We start from the raw sequence: 20,977 nt of genomic DNA on the forward strand, positions 1-20,977 counted from the left end.
TCTTGAGTACCAGGCAAAGCTTATCAGGGGTAAAAAGCACCACTAAAGGTGTTTTTGGCTATGCTAATCACACACAGCACAGCTACAGCCAAACAGATGCTAGCATTTCTCTCAAATCCAGTGACCACAGCCACACGCTAACAAGCCTTGCAGAAATGGACCAACAGTTTTTGTTATTTCTGCTTAAGTGGTACAATGTCTCTGTAGTGATGCTGAGGCTCTACCCCATTATCTTAAGAAACAGAGAGAATCAAGGCCTCTGTACTAGTCGTTAGCAATGCTAGCTGAAATAATGAACACTCTGTGGGTAACAATTCAGGAGGAATCCTGCTGCTGATGGTTGAAGCCAGTCATAAGTGCTGCTATATTGTGGGCTGTAGGTGTGTGTGTGTGTGTGTGTGTGTGTGTGTGTGTGTGTGTGTGTGTGTGTGTGTGTGTGTGTGTGTGTGTGTGTGTGTGTGTGTGTGTGTGTGTGTGTGTGTGTGTGTGTGTGTGTGTGTGTTTTGGTGAGCATCTCTCAACGTGCACACCAGCATTTGAAAGCCAATGTCCCTGAACAATAGGCCACATTTATGAAATGTGAGTTACAGTAATTTGCATAAAATCAAAGTAAACTTCCTGCATACATATACGTTTTCAGGCAACAGGCAAGAATGCAGAACATAAATGTAAATATATTTGCATCATTATAGCAAAGTCCTTGTTTTCATTTAATTATTTCAGCTTGAGTAAAGCAATTCAAATGGTGAAGAAGATCAATGAACAAATGCTAAATTAAATCAAAGTAACTTTGATCTTACTTACAAAACTTGATAAAAATGATAAATTACACTCTACAATAATAATAGTAAACTGTTATTGCGATATTTTATTTTAAATATATAATGTATATAAAAAAATATGAATATTATTATAATTAATAATTATAGTTGTTCGGTTTTATTTAAAACATACTATTACAGTGCAAAAGTTATTTATAAAAATGCACTATAAATTTGTTATTAAATATTCATTTCATTTAATATTAATAATTATGAAATATATAGATTTTTATTAACATTTGCACTTTTTTTTTAAATATAGCCAAAAAACTAGCCAACAAACCTTCTTTTTCCTGTGCTGTGATTGGCTAATCAACATGAGGAGGATGGCTCTTGTCTTAGATACTGCCTGTCAGCCAACAGAATTGAGTAGATTTTAATGTGGCCAAGTATCAGCCAGACTGATGAAAATTGTTTTTGACTATTGAAGAGCTTATCAAATACTACATGAAAACAAGACAATTTCATTGGCCCAAAAGTAATTGGATTATTATTACAAATTCGCAATGACCGTTTGGAAAGGACAAATCCTTTTGAACCATTGGCATGCATGCTTTCATGTGTCCATACGCACCTTTGACGCTCAGCTCAGCATAGTTGGACACTCCAGATCCTCCATCGGAACGAATCACGCAGCGGTAACGGCTGGTGCTCCGCTGTGACGTGTCCGTTACGCTAACGGTGGCGGAGAATCTTCGATGGTTCACCACTCGGGTTACCATGAGAGACGTGTCTTTACCGTTCCATTGCTGAAAGACAGGAAAATAATCATTCTTGCAACACCTGATAATAAGCACACATAATGATATTTTATAAGATGGTCCATAGTGTCACATCAAGACAGAGGCACAAGCTCTCAAAACACAGTGTGAACTGGTGTTATATCTACATGTCTCAGAGCTGTAGGACAGGATTGATGGAGGCTTATAGTCTCCAGCCAAGGGAAAAAGTAATTTTATCCAAGACTTCATGGACACTGACACTGGCTTAGAAATCTTGCTGACAAAAATCTCCAACAAGTTATTAAGTTTCCTCAAGCGATGTGTCTCGAGACCAAGGTTCAAAACCTCCCAATGCAAATGGTGTGAATGATACACGCACACACATAATAGAGATGCATATTTTAAATAAAATAGAGATTTAAAAAAAACATGTTGAGCATGTATAATCAAACCAGGTTTGGTGTGTCTATGAATGATTCTATAGGTCTGTTGTTGTTGCTTTGTGTAGGATAATATGTATGTGAGGTTGTGTGCATAACTCACCTGTAGCCAGAGTTTGTCATGTTGTGACCATTTGCCTCCAGCAATACACTGGAAGGTTGCATTCTGTCCCACATTCACCTCAACATTCTGCAGCCGCAGAAAATGTGGTGTCTTGCCTATTGAACAAAACACATATACCTTCAAAAAACATCATATAGCACCCATGCAAATGAAATAAACCACACAGACAGCAACTCTAAAACAGCAATGAACAACGAACATGTTCCACTAACATTTGATAACAACAAAGTGTTCAAAAATGTTTTAATTTTGATTAGTATACTGTTTTTGGCATATGATTTTACCATTTCAAACCTAACAAACATCTTTTTGTCAAATGTTTAGGTTATAAAGTGTACTTGTGCTATCTTTCCTTACAAAATATCAAAACAGGCATCTTTTATAATATCTAATGAAATGACATTCTGTTTTTTTAAGTGTCCAAATGCTCTTTTGAGCTCTTGTATATGTTTTAAACATGGTTTCTGGCAGTTTTTTCTGATTGTACATTTAGAATCACCATCTGAAAACAAGAAATTTAATGAGGCTTGCATTGTATTCAATAATATTTGCAATAGACATTCTCTCCTTTGCATCTACAGGTGCATAGAGGTTTAAGGTCCCGGTATACTTCAAACGAAATCAAAGAATGAACTGATGTGACGTCATTTCGAACAAAATCAGTTTTGTGTTCTTTTTGGAAGTTCGAAACGGCTTGTCAAAGCGAACTTTCAGGAAAAGTTCACACTGAGAACACACTGGATAGGTGCTTTATAGTACAAAATGAAGTTGTGCTTGTAAAAAATTGAGGACTAACGCTGTTTTTCATGTCTGATACTGTAAAGCTGCTTGATTTTAAGCAATCTATAGAATAAGTGCTGTATAAATAAACGTGACTGGAGTGCTAATTTGCAGAACTCGTGCTAACATACCCATGCCGTCATGATCAGATGCTTTTCTTATGCTTTCTATAATAAATGCTTGCTGTTTTCTCATTTTTGTTGTGTTTATTTTGTTACTGAGAAGAAAGTGTACATCACGTATTTACATATTCATCTAACCGTCGCTCTCAGCAGTGTGGGCGGTGTCAGATGTTCGTTTACAGTACTTCGCTGGTCACGCATTTCGAACTTCGTTTTACCTCTAAACGAAGAACGAAAAAGAACTTCGTTTGGAGTATACCGGGGCCTTTACAGGTGCCATTTGTCTTTTAATAGCACTAGCTGAACTCGCTACAGCAGTCTCCACCCACTCTCCCTGCCAGCTTTATTATCTGTGAATGTACAGTAAGCATTCTGCACAAAAGCAATATTGCAATATTGAAAATATCCTTTTCAATTAAAGTAATTCAGAATATGAATTCTTTTTTTACTACTGTATCTCTGCTATAACAGGTGGAAAGCATTAAGATTTAATGATGAAATCTTAAAATTACCCACACATATTCTTATGGCACAAGATAAAATATATATTTGTGCCTTTTCAAAAAAGTTCTTAATACATTTCTTGAAAATTCTGGTTGTGTAAAATAAAATACTAGCTTACTGCATAATGTGCAATATACATTGCATTCAAAGGCTGTATGCATTGCAGCAATGCTACGAAGGCTGTCCCAAATCAAAGGCTCCTTCGAATAGAGCCTACAAATGCATCCATTTACCGGGCCATACTATATAGAAAGAGTGGAGCCAATTTAAAGCCTAGCCTGGCCCAAGATTCATTGTGAACTGGTGACGACTGGATTTTTTAGAGAGAAAATGCTGGATTATGCTTCTAAATAAGTATTGGGTTTCAACTTACTTCACAAATACTTTCAAATGTTGACATATCTTATTAAGAGATGATTTTAAAGCTAGTTTATACTCTTTACTATGTACATAAATGGATCAAGGTGAACATATTTAGACATGTTGTGAACCCTGTTTTGTTTTTTTCAGAGAGTTGAACATAACTTTCAAAAAAGTCCAGTACAAACATTACTGGAACTCATCAACAGTTCATCACAATTGCTAGGCAACAAGAGCAATCTTTTATAGGCTAGACTGTCCCATTTAACAACAGTTGATTCGACCAATAGCTGTGTCCATGCCTTCGAAGTCCACGTACTTTGAAGGATGTATCCTCTGAATGCAATAGGTCATCTGACTGAAGGCATGATATGCTTTTCGCAACCCATTTTACTTCTGTAATCGGACATTATTTTCAACATGAAAAAAAATGCTTTTGAAAAAAAATATTATCAAGTCAAATTTAGAATAACGTGCAATAATGAATCATGCACAATAAGACCAAGGGTCATTTTGACTTCTTTAATACGAATTAACCTAATTTCCTCACTGGCACTGATGGCCCTGCATTAGTGACAGAGAGATCTAAGACAATGGAAGTCAAAGGCAAAAGTTCTCCTGTCACAACAAGAATGATGGGGGCCTGAAGTCTGAGCACTCAGCTCTGCAATCTGTCTCCCTCTCTCTCTCTCTCTCTCATCCACAGACTTGCTTGTTTGCTGGCCTTTTCCATCTCTGTTCAACCCTCGATCCACATGAAGTGCTTTTCACAGTAGTTGACAGACTGAACTCCTACAGCGTAGCCAAGACTGTGAAAGTAAGCAGGCGCTGTGTGTGCGTGTGTGTGTGTGTGTGTGTGTACTCACGGCAAGGGTGGGCCAAAACGTGTATCTCATCCACTGCGATGAACCCAGGATGCCCTTGTACAGATACTGCCTCAAAAATAACCTAAATGAGAGAAGAGGGGAGAGGAAACCAAGCGTTTAAATCAAGTCAGCTTGTTTCAGGCTGAACTGAGACGGTCTATTTATTTCAAGCAAGAAAAGGATTGAAAATATTCAAAAAGATCTGTGCTAGCATAAACTGCTTAGACTAGTCTTACAAGTTAGTCACGTAATTTTTCTTTCAAGCTGGTCATAACATTAAGTCAGTTACATAAATGGTAGATTGGTCTGATTTGAATCTGAAAAGTAAGAGTGATTAATTGCTAGTTGGCCAGCCTAGTCTTAATTTAGCTGTTATGTTTATGCAACTGGACCCTGTTCACACCAAGGACACCTACTATAATGATAATGGCACAGAGGAATGATATCATTGGAATCACTTTCAGAATTAATGATTAAAATATTGACAGCCAATCAGAGTCCAACAAACCATAAAAAGTTCAATAATCTGATAATCTGCACTGAAAGTCTCAAGCACACACATATGGGACTGGCATGGTTTGCATGGCATACTGTACATGCCATGTGGTGAAGACATGTGTGGTCTGAACAATACCCTCTCTATCAGTGCTGCCAAACGCTGGCACTAGAATGCCAAAACCTGGACACAGGATGCACTCGAGTCCCTGGCTTTCCAAAAAGGCCTCACTGTGACCATTCAACAGACTGAATCTACTTGCCCAGATTCAATTCTCACCATGTTATTCAGGGTGAAACTGTAGAGACTGAAACCACAACCAGAGAATTTCACCTTTCAGATCAGAAATGTTGTGGATACTACTTTCAGTTGCTTTAGCTTTGTGTTGTTCTTTAGATTGGTTCTCAAATCCCAACCTTACAAGAGAGAAGTGTGAGTATCTGACCTCAAGAAAGTCATACCTGTTTAGAACAACATGAGGTTGAGCAAATAATGACAGTATTTTCAATTTTGAATAAGCAAACCCTTTGCATTGTAATTTTATCAGCCTTGCTCCTACTCAAGGACATTGCTGCATTCATAATTTATTCACATTATGGCAGACTCAAATGATCTTTAAAATTGTCATGACATGGGAAAAAGACCTGCTTTTTTAAAATGTACCATCACAAGTTCAAAAAGAGACAGAATTCATTTGCCTTTTTTTCCTTTTGCATATCATAAAACTTTACCCTTTAAACACTGTCACATTGAAAGTGGCACCCTACTATTTAAAATATATCACGGCAGGAAACAAGTCAATTAACCCAGAGATTCGTTTTGGCAAAATTGGCCACTTATCTGGCAAATTCGTTGCTCTAATCAAACTCTTAGTGGGATATTTTTCGGTATAGTTTATGCTCCCAGGGGCAGATCTTCTAGTAGATATTAGTTCTCAATATTTAGCACGCAATTTATTAAGTTCATCTCAGCAAGAGAAGCGAGTGCTTTGAAAAACTTTAAATGCCGTTTGGTGAACACAAACTGAGAACAAGCACACAGAGTGTGAATCTCACAGTTTTTGTTGAGAACATGTCTGGGTCATATTTCAACAAAATAAGAAATATAAAATATAATTTTAATATTTTATTATAAATCATAAAATGCCATTTTTATTATAAAAATCTTACATTTTAAAAACGAAATTTGAAATCAAAATTATAATATTTATAATATGCAATTACTACCAATATACTAAATAAATAAATGTATATTATTGTTATATATACTTATTATTTTTACTTGCAAATGTTTTTGAGAGATTCACCCCAAAAGCACAAATACACACATACACACATGCACAAAAGCTCTGATATTGCCTGCTGATCAAATAGATGCCCTCAGCAAATATTGCCTTTAGCAAATATTAGTCTGCTGTTTGCCAAGATAAGTTCAGTATTCCCAGCACAGGCTAAATATTTGCTCTTCTCATTAGTTAATTCAATTACACTGCTAATCTTATGAGGGGATTTCAATCCACAAATTGACGGTTGAATCTATAGACAGAAAGAAAGAAGAGCATACGAGGCAGAGAGAGAGAGAGAGAGATCTGGGTATAAAGAGAAAAAGAAGGAAGGGGTGAGAGTGAGAGGTAATAAGCAAAAAGACAGATCTAAAATTAACAGCTAAAAGCTTATTCACCAGGGCCATTTGTGGGTGAGATTAGGGGACAGTGATTGCAGTGGTAATTGGAGTAGAGAGCAATCTACTGCCCCTCTCTGCAGTTCAATTGGAGCCATTCACCATGAATATAAGGCAGAAAATAAACTTTAGTCGATTTCAGTGGCCAAGGGGACAAAATTTGCAGTACATTTAGCTGCTGTTCTGTGCCTGCTATGGGGCACATTCTGCTAAAAAAAAGAAAGAAGCTAGCTGTCTTGCTAATCATGACCAAGAGAGAAGAGCCATCATTTACTTCACTTCCATTGTAAGTGTATAAGTGTCAATACATTAAAAAAAAAAAAAAAAAAGATTCCTTTAAAGATAGGTTTACTTATGCAGATTCTCTGAAACCCATGGCATTGGTAACGTCATGCTTACCTGATAGGAGTTGGGCCAAAAGGTGCTGATGGCCAGTTCAGCTTTCACCCAGCCTTCAGTGACAGGTGCTGAGGCATTCCAGATGGGATTCCCCTGCGGTCCACCATCCACTTTTATGTAGACATTGAGAGTTCCGGGACTCGTCCCATCCCGGCTGGACAAAGAGTAGTGGAAGTCTATGCAGTGGGTGTCATTCTCTTTTAGTGTGGGGAGAAGCAGGTGCGCCTTCTGACCTGATGCACGACCCGAAGCATTCACCATCATGAAGGAACCTAGAAGAGAAAAAATAATGTACAATAACAAACAAACTCCCAGAAACTTAACTTAGAATGAACTGTAAGCAATAGAATAGAATAAAATAGAATAGAATAGAATAGAACCCCCCCACCAAAAAAAGAACTCTTACTGAAAAGGATGTTTTGAATAGAATACAGTAGAGTAGAGTACAGTAGAGCAGAACAGAATAGAAGCAGAGTAGAATAGAACAGAATAGAATATAATAGACACCCCTCACCCAACCCCCAAAAAAGAACTCTTACTGAAAAGGATGTTTTGAATAGAATAGAATAGAATAGGAAAATAACAGAATAGAATAGAATAGAATAGAATAGAATAGAATAGAATAGAATAGAATAGAATAGAATAGAATAGAATATAAAAGAGTAGTAGTAGAGTAGAATAGAGTAGGATAGACACCCCCTGACCAACCCCAAAAAAAGAACTCTGAAAATGATGTTTTGAAGAGTAGACTAGAGAAGAGTATAGTAGAGTAGAATAAAATAGAATAGACACCCCCGTCCCATCCCAAAAAATAATTTTTACTGAAAAGGATGTTTTGAATAAAGTAGACTAGATAAGTGTAGAGTAGAGTAGAACAGTATAGAATAGACACCTTCGCCCCACCCCAAAAAAGAATTCTTACTGAAAAGGATGTTTTCAATAGAGTAGTGTAGAATAGAATAGAATAGAATAGAATAGAATAGAATAGAATAGAATAGAATAGAATAGAATAGAATAGAATAGAACAGAATAGACACCCCCTGGCCAACCCCAAAATAAGAACTTTGAAAAAGATGTTTTGAATAGAACAGAACAGAATAGAATAGAATAGAACTGACACCCCCACCCAACCCCAAACAAGAACTCTTACTGAAAAGGATGTTTTGAATAGAATAGAATAGAATAGAATTGACACCCCCACCCAACCCCAAACAAAAACTCTTACTGAAAAGGATGTTTTGAATAGGGTACTGTAGAGTAGCGTATGGAATAGAGTGCGGTTTGATGTTTTGATGTTCAGTATCTTATACTCTTTTCACACACTGAAGGCTGCACTGTCATTTTACACAACACAATCATGTTCATGGTCTTTTGTGCCTTTGTAAGCAGAATACAGCACATAACTGGGTAACTGCCTGCTATAAAACCATATTGAGACTGTAAGTGCTGAGACACTATTTATGAAATGATTCTGCAGACACCTTTACATCTGTTTTACTCCAATTTTATGGGACAATGTGCTATATTACAGCCGTATGAGTGGTTTTGTACAAGTCTCTACTAACAATGGCACTGCATTAGAAAGAAGAAAGAGTGCAGGGCTTTAGAGCATACAAAAATCATATTTTAATTTTTCTTGAAAAAAAGTGCCAATCATTCATCTTCTTCAGGGAAAAGCATTTAGTTAAGCTAAAGGCCCAAAGGTAGCATTTTTGTATAAATTATAATAATTAAATTCGAGTTCTCACAAAAATCCTCACAAAAGACTTCATGTCGGTTAAAAGGTTTTGGCCTTAACAAAGGTGACAGCCTAGTTATCAATCTAAACTTTGGCTATTCAATAGCATTTTTACAGCAATTATAGTGCTAGCCTGTTCATGACTAGGTGACTCAAAGACCTTAGGAACATTTCAGAAGCTGTGTGCATATGCAGGTCCTTTCGCTAGGGACTATTCTGAGCTATGACGTGCAAAAGTCTACTATACTCAATATACGATGCTCACAAAAATGCTCATTTCATCAGAACACACAGCTACTTCTGAATGCCCGCCAATGCAGAACCAGGCTTTTTGGATCCAGATGGTGTATATACGTCAAGCTATGTGCATATGTTAAGGGCTAGGTTAAAACATCTCCTACGTAGGTCAAAATCAGTCCCAATTTTCCTGACACCTTTCTGCCTGGCTGTGCTAAATCACCATGCATAATTTGCTAGGTGAGCAGAGGAAGCCATTGCCATAACACCCTATTCATCACAAGTATTATCTAAGACATGACCACAAGACCCGGGTGCATCACATCTATCAATCAACACAACCTTGAGCCCTGGGATGAGGCCAATCAATTCCGCACACTGATCCAATCTAGCGAAGGCCCCCTAAACAGCGGGCTGGTAGTGAACTCGCCTGATTGCATTTCATATTCAACCCTCTCGGCCCACGTGCATTTTCCATCAGGTATTCCAAGCAGACATCTATATATTCCCTACCGTTGATGATTGCCAATATATATGTTCGGGCAAAACGAGGCCTTTGAACCGAGAGGCAATTTAGACCGAACCTACAAGCATGCAATCAGCCCTACTACCACGGTCAATACGAGTGTCCTCAATCACACCATCGGCCGCTTCAGTAGATTACACTGTCTTAAGCTGAGCTAATGTGAAATCGGATGTAATGGTTCTATGATAAATAATTCAATATGTTTTATTCTAGGTGGACTGGTGGATGCACAAATCACTCTTGATAAATCAGCTCGTACAAGCATGATAACACTACAAACATGGCTGTGATTGGCACAGTCTTGCGGTGGGACTTTGCATGAGAATTTCAAATGGAAATTAATGTTTACATCACGAAGAATGCAATGTTGCCGCAGCTCTCACAGGAAAACTGATTAAAACATGTAGCCTCTAAATTGCTTCGATGATATTACCTGATTTACATTATTTCCTGGAGTCCCAATGCATTGCAGATGCTCACATTCACTTTATATTTCATTTTTTAATGAGTTCTGGGGTGAATCAAAATATTATTCAAAGTCATTTTGTATATTTTGAGAAATACTTGAGCATGATGTACACCTTGTTATGTGCATTCTCAAAGGGCAACACTATTTGGATGATAATTCTTTTTCCTAGAACTGTGGGCACAGATAAACACAGATCAATGGCGATGAAGATTTCTCTCAATACTTACAGCAGAATGAAAATGGCTTCTGGAGTAAAATGCAGCACTTGGCGATCTCCTTTACTAAAATCGATAGCAATATGAGAGTCTTTCTCAGCTATCAGCAAACGCGCCATCAAAATAGAGTCCTCAGAAGCTTCACGGAATCACAGCTACACTACTGGTGATTTAATGTTGTTGACATCAACTAATAACCAGCACATGGTTTTCGAGGCCAACGACGAGACAGATCCATTACTGTTTTTCTAGGACAGCGCAACAGTCTGTAAAGCATCTTCATAGGGGCCACACACGACAACCCGATAAGGTATCGCTTCAGTGCCGCTTGGTTGACAGCTGTCACCTCTGCATTAATATGAAGAGATGTTATGTGAATTCATTTATGTCTAAACGCCCTTGATTGGAAGATTTATAGGTTTAAACATCTGAGTCGCAGTTTTAGAATGCCGTGCAATTCACATCAATCTTCGAGACGCCTGGCCCTTGTGCGGCAATTTCAACTCATTTTCTCTGAGAGGATTCTTCTGCGCGTGGCTGCAAAATACCGAGAGGACTTGCCGGTGAAAGTCATTATTCCCTCTGAGTATTTCCACCGGGAGCTCTTTGCACTAAATGTCACATTCCCGCCATCATAATATGATCCCCACATGACAAATAGCAAAAACTCTGCAAGTTGTCACTTTAATATGCAATTATGGCAGGTCTTTGTACTTTGGGCCCTCTGCTGCTCGGTCTGATAAAGTCACGACATTCCTCATTTCTGCCTGGCAGTTTTATCCCGGGAACAATAAAGTACTTATTTACCATTGAGCCAGGACGGTAATCTGCAACGTACCATGGAAAAGCTAATACACTGAGAGGAAAAACACAGGCAGGAATAAAAAGGAAGTGAGGAAAGAGCCTCAATAGGTGTGACAGCATATATCGTAGACCATGGATTGTGTTGTGCATCCGCAAAAAAATTCACATAGTAAAAAAAAAAAAAAAAACAAACATTAAAAAATATACATGCATTCAAAAGATTGGGTCAGAAAGATTTTATTTTTTTATTTTATTCAGCAAGGTAGCATACAATTGATCAAAAGTGTCTCACCCTCATGTCATTTTAAATCCATAAGACTTTAATTCATCTTCGGAATGCAAATGAAGAACTTTTTTTATGAAATATTTTTGTCCTTCCATAGTCAGCCTATATTGCAACTTTGACGCTTTAAAAGTTCATAAAGAGATCGTAAAACTAATCCACATGAATTGAGTGGATTAGTCCAAATTTTCTGAAGATACTCAATTGCATTTTATGATGAAAAGATTTAATTTAGGCTTTTTCTCACATATACATGTGTCACATATACTCACATATACTCACCTATTGGGAGTATATGAATGGGAGGGGGAGAATTGCAAAATGCGGGCAAAAAAATCACATGACAGGATTGGCTGATTACACTGTGAATGAGATAATTCCCACCTATCATGTTCACAACTGATCCGCAAATGACCTGAGAGGGTTAAATTGGTGGAAATGGACAGACTAATTACAAAGTAAACAATTCACTCACTCGGACATTACATTTTGAGTCACACCCGAATGAACCTGAATTGACTTATGAAACACAGTGACTTCTCAGCTTGGTAAAAGGGGACTTATTATGCCCCTTTTTACAAGATGTATAAGTCTCTGGTGTCCCCAGAATGTGTCTGGGAAGTTTTAGTTCAAAATACCCTACAGATCATTTATTATAGCATTTTTGAGTGGAAGGATACATGTTTTTTATTGCATGTATCTTTAAATGCAAATGAGCTGCTGCTCCCAACCCCGCTTTCCAGAAGATCACTCACGTGACATTGCAGTTCTACGTTATCATGAAAGTTTATTATCTGCATGCAATTTAAAGCCATATCAGTCTAAACGTCCGATATATGGTTTTCTGAGCGCACACACACTAAGAAAGTTCAGAGAAAACTGGCTGTCAGATGGCTGACTGAAACATTGCAAATAAAATTTCATGATGATGCAAGTTTGAGTAGTGTGCAGTATTTACTTTATAATAAATTACTTAATAAATGTGTAAACATCAGATGCATCTGGAACATTAATTTACATAAAACTAAAAAAAAAAAAAAAACCACACAGTTTGCCTCCTCATATCAGAAGTCCACTATACAGCCCTGTTTCGGAGGAAATGGTGATGCGTCAGCTGCAAACATTTCATTTGGAGCAGCTGCGAATGAGAGAAGATGTGTGCCTGATGCCCTCCCCCCAATGACAGGCTGCAGATGGGCCGACCCATTATAAACGCATACATACTTTTCATAGGGGTCCCAAGAGCACAGTGGATCTGCGCTGTGGCCCATTTGACACATTCAAGCACAGTAAATTCCCCAAATCCCTCCTCAGCTCATCCAGGGTATATATGTGAAAGTCAGTGTAAAAGGAATGGAATGGAATGGATGCTTTTATGGCAGAAAGGCAGGATGGGAGACAGTTGGGTACTTCAGCCAGGCCCCATATGTTTGCTGTCCTGGATGTGTAATGGACCTTCATGATGTGACACTATCCATGTCCTTTCCTCCTCTCCGAAGCCCTCATTATTACTTCTCACACATGCATGCCCATTTTCCATCTCAACCAGAGCAGAAACAGCCTCGCCCTGCTTGTCGCGCCAAATGATACGTGATTGGCGTAGAGTCAACAAGACCCACCGGCTGTATGCCGCAATTCGTCATGGCCCTTTGAAATCACGCCAGCTTTTACTTCCGATTCCCTTTTCCCATGAGCTCTCACGGCTATTTTCATGCAGACAGTGGACAGTGTCGAAAATCCCCTGAGACTGTGATAATCTGATAAGTGGAAAACCAATAATTGAAGTGTCATTATCAGAATGAAGAAGCCACGGTTGGGCACCTTAATGCAAATCAGTGAATCGGCCAATGGCAAATCCAATGAATACAACTTCATCTGTGGTTAAGGATTCCAGCTCACACTTTCTGCTTCACTAGACGTTTGCTGATTGGCTACAGAAGAACTTATGGTGATTATTTAAATCAATTGTAAATGCAATTGTAAATAGGGAGCCCACCAACTGTTATTTAACAGAACACACATGTAATTAATTTTACACAATAAGGATGTGTTTTGAAAACATACAGTGGACCCAAAAAGTATTTGGACACTTAAATGGATAGTTCACCTGAAAAAAAAAAAATTCTGTCATTTACTCCCCCACCTGTATGATTTGCTTTCTTCTGCGGAACACAAAAGAACAACATTGGACCCCACTGACTTTCATCATATGGACAAAAAAAAGGCACTGATACATTTTTTAAAGTATTTTCTTTTGCGCTTTGCAGTCATAAAGGTTTGGAACAACAAGGGGGGAAATAATTAATGACAGAATTGTCATTTTGAGGTGAACCATCCATTTAAGCCATATTTACGTCATTGCATTATAAAACAAAATATCAAACTAAGTGGCATCTACCAAAAACAAATCTGCATGATTTTCTCAGAACTTTTTAAATGCCATTTAGTTTTAATAACTGGCGATGAGCAGTGATTTTTAGTAAATATATGCAATCACAAGCCCTTTCTTTATAATAAATGTCACTTGGTTTTTGCAATAATGCAAGGATATTCATCCATTTTTGTCTTTTCTGGATACGTTTTTGTGGACACTGTGCATGCATATTTCAAGAATGCTGGTCCAATCTGTTGTTTATTTTGGCATTCTTTTGAATGTTGCTTTTTGAAACTGGGCATCTTGGCATTTGAATTACTATACGGTTATTTGAAATGCTGAAATCTGCATTTCAGGATGGAAAAGAAAAAGGATTCATCTGTTTCTTATTCTACTACTTTTATGTGTTCATTTTGGAACAAAGGATGGCCTTTTTTATCAGTTCCTAGTCTCAATCTCTATCAAACTAAGTGGCATCTACCAAAAAATGATTCACGATTTTCTCAGAACTTTTTAAATGCCATTTAATTTTAATAACTGATGATAAGCAGTGATTTTTTTGTAAAAATATGAAATCACCATGGGCGTACGGGACACCCCTGAAGCCCCTGCGGTGCGTGGGGGCCCCCACCCTATGATGGGCCCCGTCGCAGATTCACCCATCTATGTAGCCTTTGCTTTTTTTTAGAACTGAACTAAGTTGACTAAAGATGAAAATAAAGCATCCAACTGAAGCCCAAAAATGCAAGCAGAAGATCATAGAAAATTACCACAAAAGGGGGAAAAATTCACTGTTGTTTCCATTATAGCCAAGACAACAGCAAGCTTTGATGCACTGTGTTACTGTTAGCAGACATGTGCCGAGACAAATAAATATGTTTGGTCTTTGATTATACATTATTTATGTTATTTATATTATTATTATTATTATTATTATTATTATATATTGCCAAAACTTACCCCATTGCCAGCTCTGCTAATGGTCAGCAACAGGAATGTCTGAAGTTCTTTTCCAAATGTAGCCTAGCCAATAAGTCTAGAGTTATTTCTTTATTCTTTTACACTTTTTACATGCATGAATTTAGTTTAGGCCTATATCATTTGATGCACTGAAAATTTGTGGCCGAAACAGCAATTTACGCGCTTGTCTAGAAGGGAACATTATATAGCCTAAATTTGTGTCTAGAATTTAGACCAGCTAAAAGTTAGACCAAAAATATATATAATAAATATAAAAAAAATAATATAATACTATAAAAAAAAAATAAATAAAAACAAATTAGGTAATGAAGAAATTTAATAAAAACAGAAAGACGTCTATTGCTTCAGCCTTATTCAAACGCCGCGGAAACATGGGTTCGTTTGTTACGCACTTCAATTCATTCCACTCCATACCCGACGTTCTTGGTTTTCTTCCTATTTATTAAATATAGGCAATTGGTTGATGAAACATTGATTGAAATTAAGATACAATTTCTACAAAACAAAATTCACTTTAAAGAAAGACTTACTATAAAACAAAACTTCATGAAGTGGTCAAACTCATGTGTGTCCCGACATTGCGCATCCGTCATGCTATTCCCTTTTCATAATCAACATTGGTGACATTTAAAAAAAATAAATAAATAATATTAGGCTATAGCCCAATATTTAAATATAAATATGAAACTAAATTGGCTACATTTTTGTCCCTCTAGCCGACGAATGCGCCGGCGCGTTCTGATGGATTTTTCCCTCATGACAGCTGAAACAACTTAAAATAGGCCTTCTGTCATTTTTGGCAATAGCCTACAGATTAGTGCAAGACTACAGATGGTCTACTTTTATTTGTGCACACTCACAATAACAACAAAACCTTGTACTTTTGTCAAATAAAATAAATAAAAAAGGGTGCGCTTTCTCTGCGAGAATCTTTCTGAAACGTCTCAAATTAACTTAAACTCAACGAATAATTGTACCTAAAAGAAAGAAACATCTCCATTCGGTAAGAAATTCATAGGTCTGTGTTAAATAAGAGGCGATCTATCCGCTGGAATGTGTTGTTTCTGAAATCATGGCGAGTGCTCGCTGCGGCTGTCATCAGTTCTCATGGTGCTCGTGCACATGCGCAGTCTTCACACAGACCTTATGGTAAAAGCACAAAACAAAATGCACATAACGTTTCCTTGCTCTTGATGTACAATCACTGATGAACACCATTGTTTTAATGAGTAAATTAGCCTAAATATTTATTCCTGCCGGTATTTTAGACTGCGATATCAAAATCACTAAACATTATATAGCATATAATATTATTCAATAATAACATCAAATGATAATTCACCACATGATTCACTGTTAAATCAGTTTTTGTAAATTGTGGGGGAGATGGACTCATGACATCACTGCTTGTGGGAGGGGCCCCATCTCATTCTTCGTGGGGAGGCCTCACAGACATCACATAAACTATGAACATGTTCCAATAGTTTTTGAGAAACTACAAAGGTCCAAGTACTCTTTTTTAATTTAATTTTTACTTTCTGTAAAACTGACCCTAAGTGGCTTTTCTTTATAAAAAAAAAATGTCACTTGGTTTGTGTAATAATGATTTTTATACATTTAGTCTTTCCAGATACTTTTTGTGGCAGCAGATTTCAAGAATGCTGGTCCAATTTGTTATGCTTATTTTGGCATTCTTTTGAATGTTGCTTTTCTTGGCATTTGAATTACTATGTGGCTATTTGAAAAGGATTCTTCTGCTTCTTATTCTACTACTTTTGTGTGTTCATTTTGGAACAAAGGATGGCCTTTTATCAGTTCCTAGTCTCCCTCAGTGGCCAAGTAGTTGAATTAGACTCAGGTTGCCTCAAATTGATCGTAGTCTGGCTATTTATTATTAGCATCTAAAAGGAAAGGACTGAGAAGATCCAAAGGTGGTCAAATTGCCTGGTGAGATCATAGCTAGCCTAACAAGGGAGAGGAAGAAGAAATACAAGAGGTAGGAAGATAAAGGGAGATGCAAAAAATCCAATAATGTCTAAAAACACATTCTAAATAGATACACATCTCCATGTCTGGAAAAGCTTCATATTTGCTGCGAAATGGTCCGGAATAATGAATCTCAGTTGACAGACAGCAGATATGTGCATGAATGTGGAACTATCGAAAACAAAAAAGGAACTGTCTAAATTGGTGCAATTGTGACAGTATTTTCAGAAGCAGAGAAAGACAATTTCAACTCAAGCTCCATTTATACTCAAGTAACAAGTAAATTTAGCTGTAGGTGAATGGATTTTTTTCTAATTACGAGTTGTTTTGGGACAGAGAACATGCTTGCTCCAAATTTACAGTAGCCCTGGCCCTCCTATTGCCGGCCCACGTCCAGGTTCATGACATGAACAGGTGGCCGAGAAGAGGGGCACAACAGCGGCGCCCTGCTGGCAGTGTGCAACGAGGCGAACTTGATGCTTATTGAACCTTGTCACACCGCCATATATCCAGTATCACTTCTATTTTGCACTGAGACTGGTCTTTCCCGTGCATAGACCAGGTGTCCATGAGTTCCAGGAATGGTACAAAAGGAGAGCATAGTTAGGGGTGGATGATAACCTGGACGAAAAGATAAACTTCTAGAAATTGTGAACTTCCAAATAAAGATTCTATAACAGTTGAGCAAAAAAAAAAAAAAAAAAAAAAAAACACCATTACAGTAGTATTAAGGTTCATCCTATCTTAGATACTGCTCCTAATGCTACAAAGCTGCTTTCGTACTAGCACCTACTTAATAGTGTGAATTAAGTGAATTACTCTTATAAAATAATTAGTACTGTCAATCGAATAAAAATAAATAAATAAATAATCACACATTTTTCTGGAATTATTCACACCTAACATTATAGTTTTTAATATATTCTTATATCAAAATAATTTCACAATTAATCTCCAAATTAATGTAGAAAAAAAACAAAGAAAGTATATTTTAAATATCTGATCTAACAGATAGGAAATATACAGAAAATTGAATAAAGGTTTATTAGACTGCTGTCACTTTAAGACAAGAAGTACATGACGCGGATCTGATATGCATCCAATGTCACCACAACTCTTTATGGTCATTTAAGACTTTATTTAACTCGTTTAAGACTATGCTTATGAGGATACTCCACAAAGCGGGCATTTTGGCATAATTTTGTTTGTTTTTTTCCGTTCAAGTGCGAAAGAGAACTCAGTGCGGCCAGCATGCTATCTGAAGCGGCTTTCTGTGCGCAAAAAGAATAAACAAGAATTTTTCCACTGCAATGTATACTGACCGTTCAATAAATTAAATAAAAAAATTGGGGAAAAGAAAGAAAAGCTGACTTCAGTCAGTGAGTCACATTTGTTTATAAAGCACATTTGAAAAAAAGTGAAAAAGAAGTGTATAGTGCAATGTATACTGTCATCAACCAAAATTGTGATATGTTTGCTTATATCATCCACCACTTATCATTGCTCTGCACATCTTGACACCTACAGAGATTTGTCTTGCCAGTTTGGTAGAGATATCTTGGCTTCTGTTAACTGTTATGGTGGGCAGAAGTCCGTAGCTGCTTAAGTAGTCCCTGTTACTGCTCCCTTGAGAGCAATTGGACACTCTCGCCTATGCTGCTGCTATAAAATATTTCCAGCTGAACTCTTCAACCTCACAGAGGGAAGTGTAGTCCTGGGCCCATGAGAGTGAGCCACGAGCGATTTTGTCAGCTGGTTATTTGAAGTTGTCCGTATGCTTTCACACAGGGACGGCCACTGAAAGCCAAGCTGAGGCACTCAAATCCCAGTGACAGACAAGACGTTCACGGATAACAATCAGGATGGATCCACCGTGGGTGAAAATGAAAACAGAAGCTGCACTCATAAAGTTGGAAATTAGATGTGCCCGATGTCCACAGGGTTTTCCTGAGGAACGTTATGAAGGGTGTCGGAGCAGCTGGGGGAAGATCAGTGCAATGTCTGGATAAGGAAATGGTCATTTTCCTTCTGTCTTTTAAGGAAAATTCTAGGTCATTTACATCTTAATACTGTCTATAACAGTATTCCGTGGCCTGCTACTGATCAGTCAGTTTGACAAATCAGAAACAAATGGAAAACATGTTTACAGAAACACATACAATGGTTGTCAGAGTTGGAAAGGCGAGTCTGCGACTTGGACTCGAGTTGCACTTAAAAAAAAAACACTTGAGACTTGACTTGGACTCTTGGACAACTGACTCAAGACTTGACTTGAACTGAACTGAATTGAAGACAGAAACCCAAGTCATTTTGGTATGGCATTCCTGATTACATTCTCTTTTTACTACCCCACATGACAGCATAAAATACCACATTTTATTTTTCATTCCACATTCATTCATTCTCTACAGTATCAATATGTGCTTCAGCAGCAAATATTACAACAATTCATCTCTAAACACAACAAAACAATATTATACACGTGACACAACTGAAGTCACGCATGTTCATCACTGGCCTGTAATGGATGGAGATTTCCATACTCATTTTATGACCATGTCTGATTCATTTCCACGTATCAGTTTGTTGATTCGGGATGCGTTATTGTGTTATGTATGATAGATTTAAAGTAACTATTACTAAAAATAAACAAAAACTTGAAACTTGACTTGGACCCCAAAGATTTGAGACTTGAAAAGAAAACTTAAAGTAGGATGACCATGCACTATTTCGAATTAAAAGCCTTTATTATCAGATGGCTATATACAACAAAATTTAAAAACTCTCCAACACGTTTCAGCCCATGCCTCCCTCAGGGAGAGCAACACAACAAACTCAGCAACAGGTGAAAGCAGTATCATTCATTAAGACATCTGATTACTTAACAATTGTCATGTGACCAACACTTCTTTACAGCTTTTAACATCCACCAATACTATTTATGTCCAAACTCAAAAAATCATCACTTCACATATCAATTACGTCTAAAGCGTAACTTACGTGACGCCATGACTAATTATGCTATGTCACGATCTACTACGCTACGTCCTATGTTATAGGTCACGTAAGTTATGCTTTTGACGTAAATACAATCCGTATGGCCGTTTGGCTGGAAGCTGGATATTTTACTTTATAACTTGTTATATATGGATATTTATCTTACACAAATGCATCGCTTCACTTCAGAAGGCCTTTATTAACCCCTCAGAGCCGTGTGGAGTATGTTTATGATGGATGGATGCACTTTCTTGAGCTTCATACTCATGAACCTCGTTTACTGCCATTATAACGCTTGGAAGCGTCAGGGTTTTTATTAATATAACTCCGACTGTATTCATTTGAAAGAAGAAAGTCATATACACCTAGGATGGCTTGAGGGCGAGTTAAGCTTGGGGTAATTTTCATTTTAAAGTGAACTAATTCTTTAAGAATTTATTAAATGAAAAACATTACATTTGAAAATAAATCGAAAATGCTTTAAATCATTTTTAAGACTTAAATTGAATTAAGTTAAATACATTTTTTTAATACATTTTCTTAAATTAAATTAAACATCCAAGAATATTTTTTTTTAATATACATATCCTGAAAGGTGCAAAGATAGTACATCTGTTACAGAGCTAGACAAGCCAACAAAGCTGTAGGGCATAAAGTATACATAAGTATAAATAAAAGCCAAAAATAAAGGGTAAGAAAGATTCTCTTGCCTAGATGGTGGCATCAAGATTACTTAGTAGAGTGTATTAGTCAGTGAAAGGGAAGTGCACTTGGCAGGTATCAGGGTGTATGGCACAGGGGATAATGACCTACAACTGGAACATCGCCCAGTGCTCTGTTCTGCTTCAGTGGTGGCATGGAGAGCATCACGAGCCTGGAGTTTACAGCACTTCAGGACACACACACACACACACACACACACACACACACACAGTCATGATACAATGGTTCAACTGGAACCTTTCACTTTGTTGGACACGCTGCATCATGCAACTGACAAGGGCTAAAAACACAGTGTGTAGTGATATCGATCCAGACATGCCTGCACACACA

The 20,977-nt window shown here is 37.4% G+C and overlaps 1 protein-coding gene across 1 annotated transcript in view; it reads right to left on the bottom strand.

Moving 5' to 3' along the window:
* The window catches only part of ptprt (protein tyrosine phosphatase receptor type T), a 277,019-nt gene that overhangs the window by 178,052 nt on the left and 77,990 nt on the right, over positions 1-20,977 (bottom strand). Inside the window, exons 3-6 of the mRNA XM_067374922.1 lie at positions 7,315-7,586; positions 4,740-4,821; positions 2,087-2,202; positions 1,396-1,570 (exon numbers count right to left, since the gene is read on the bottom strand). Of these exons, the coding sequence (XP_067231023.1) occupies positions 1,396-1,570; positions 2,087-2,202; positions 4,740-4,821; positions 7,315-7,586 (645 nt within the window). The remainder of the gene's footprint in view (positions 1-1,395; positions 1,571-2,086; positions 2,203-4,739; positions 4,822-7,314; positions 7,587-20,977) is intronic.

Source organism: Chanodichthys erythropterus, chromosome 21 (assembly GCF_024489055.1).
Source record: "Chanodichthys erythropterus isolate Z2021 chromosome 21, ASM2448905v1, whole genome shotgun sequence".
NCBI lineage: Eukaryota > Metazoa > Chordata > Actinopteri > Cypriniformes > Xenocyprididae > Chanodichthys > Chanodichthys erythropterus.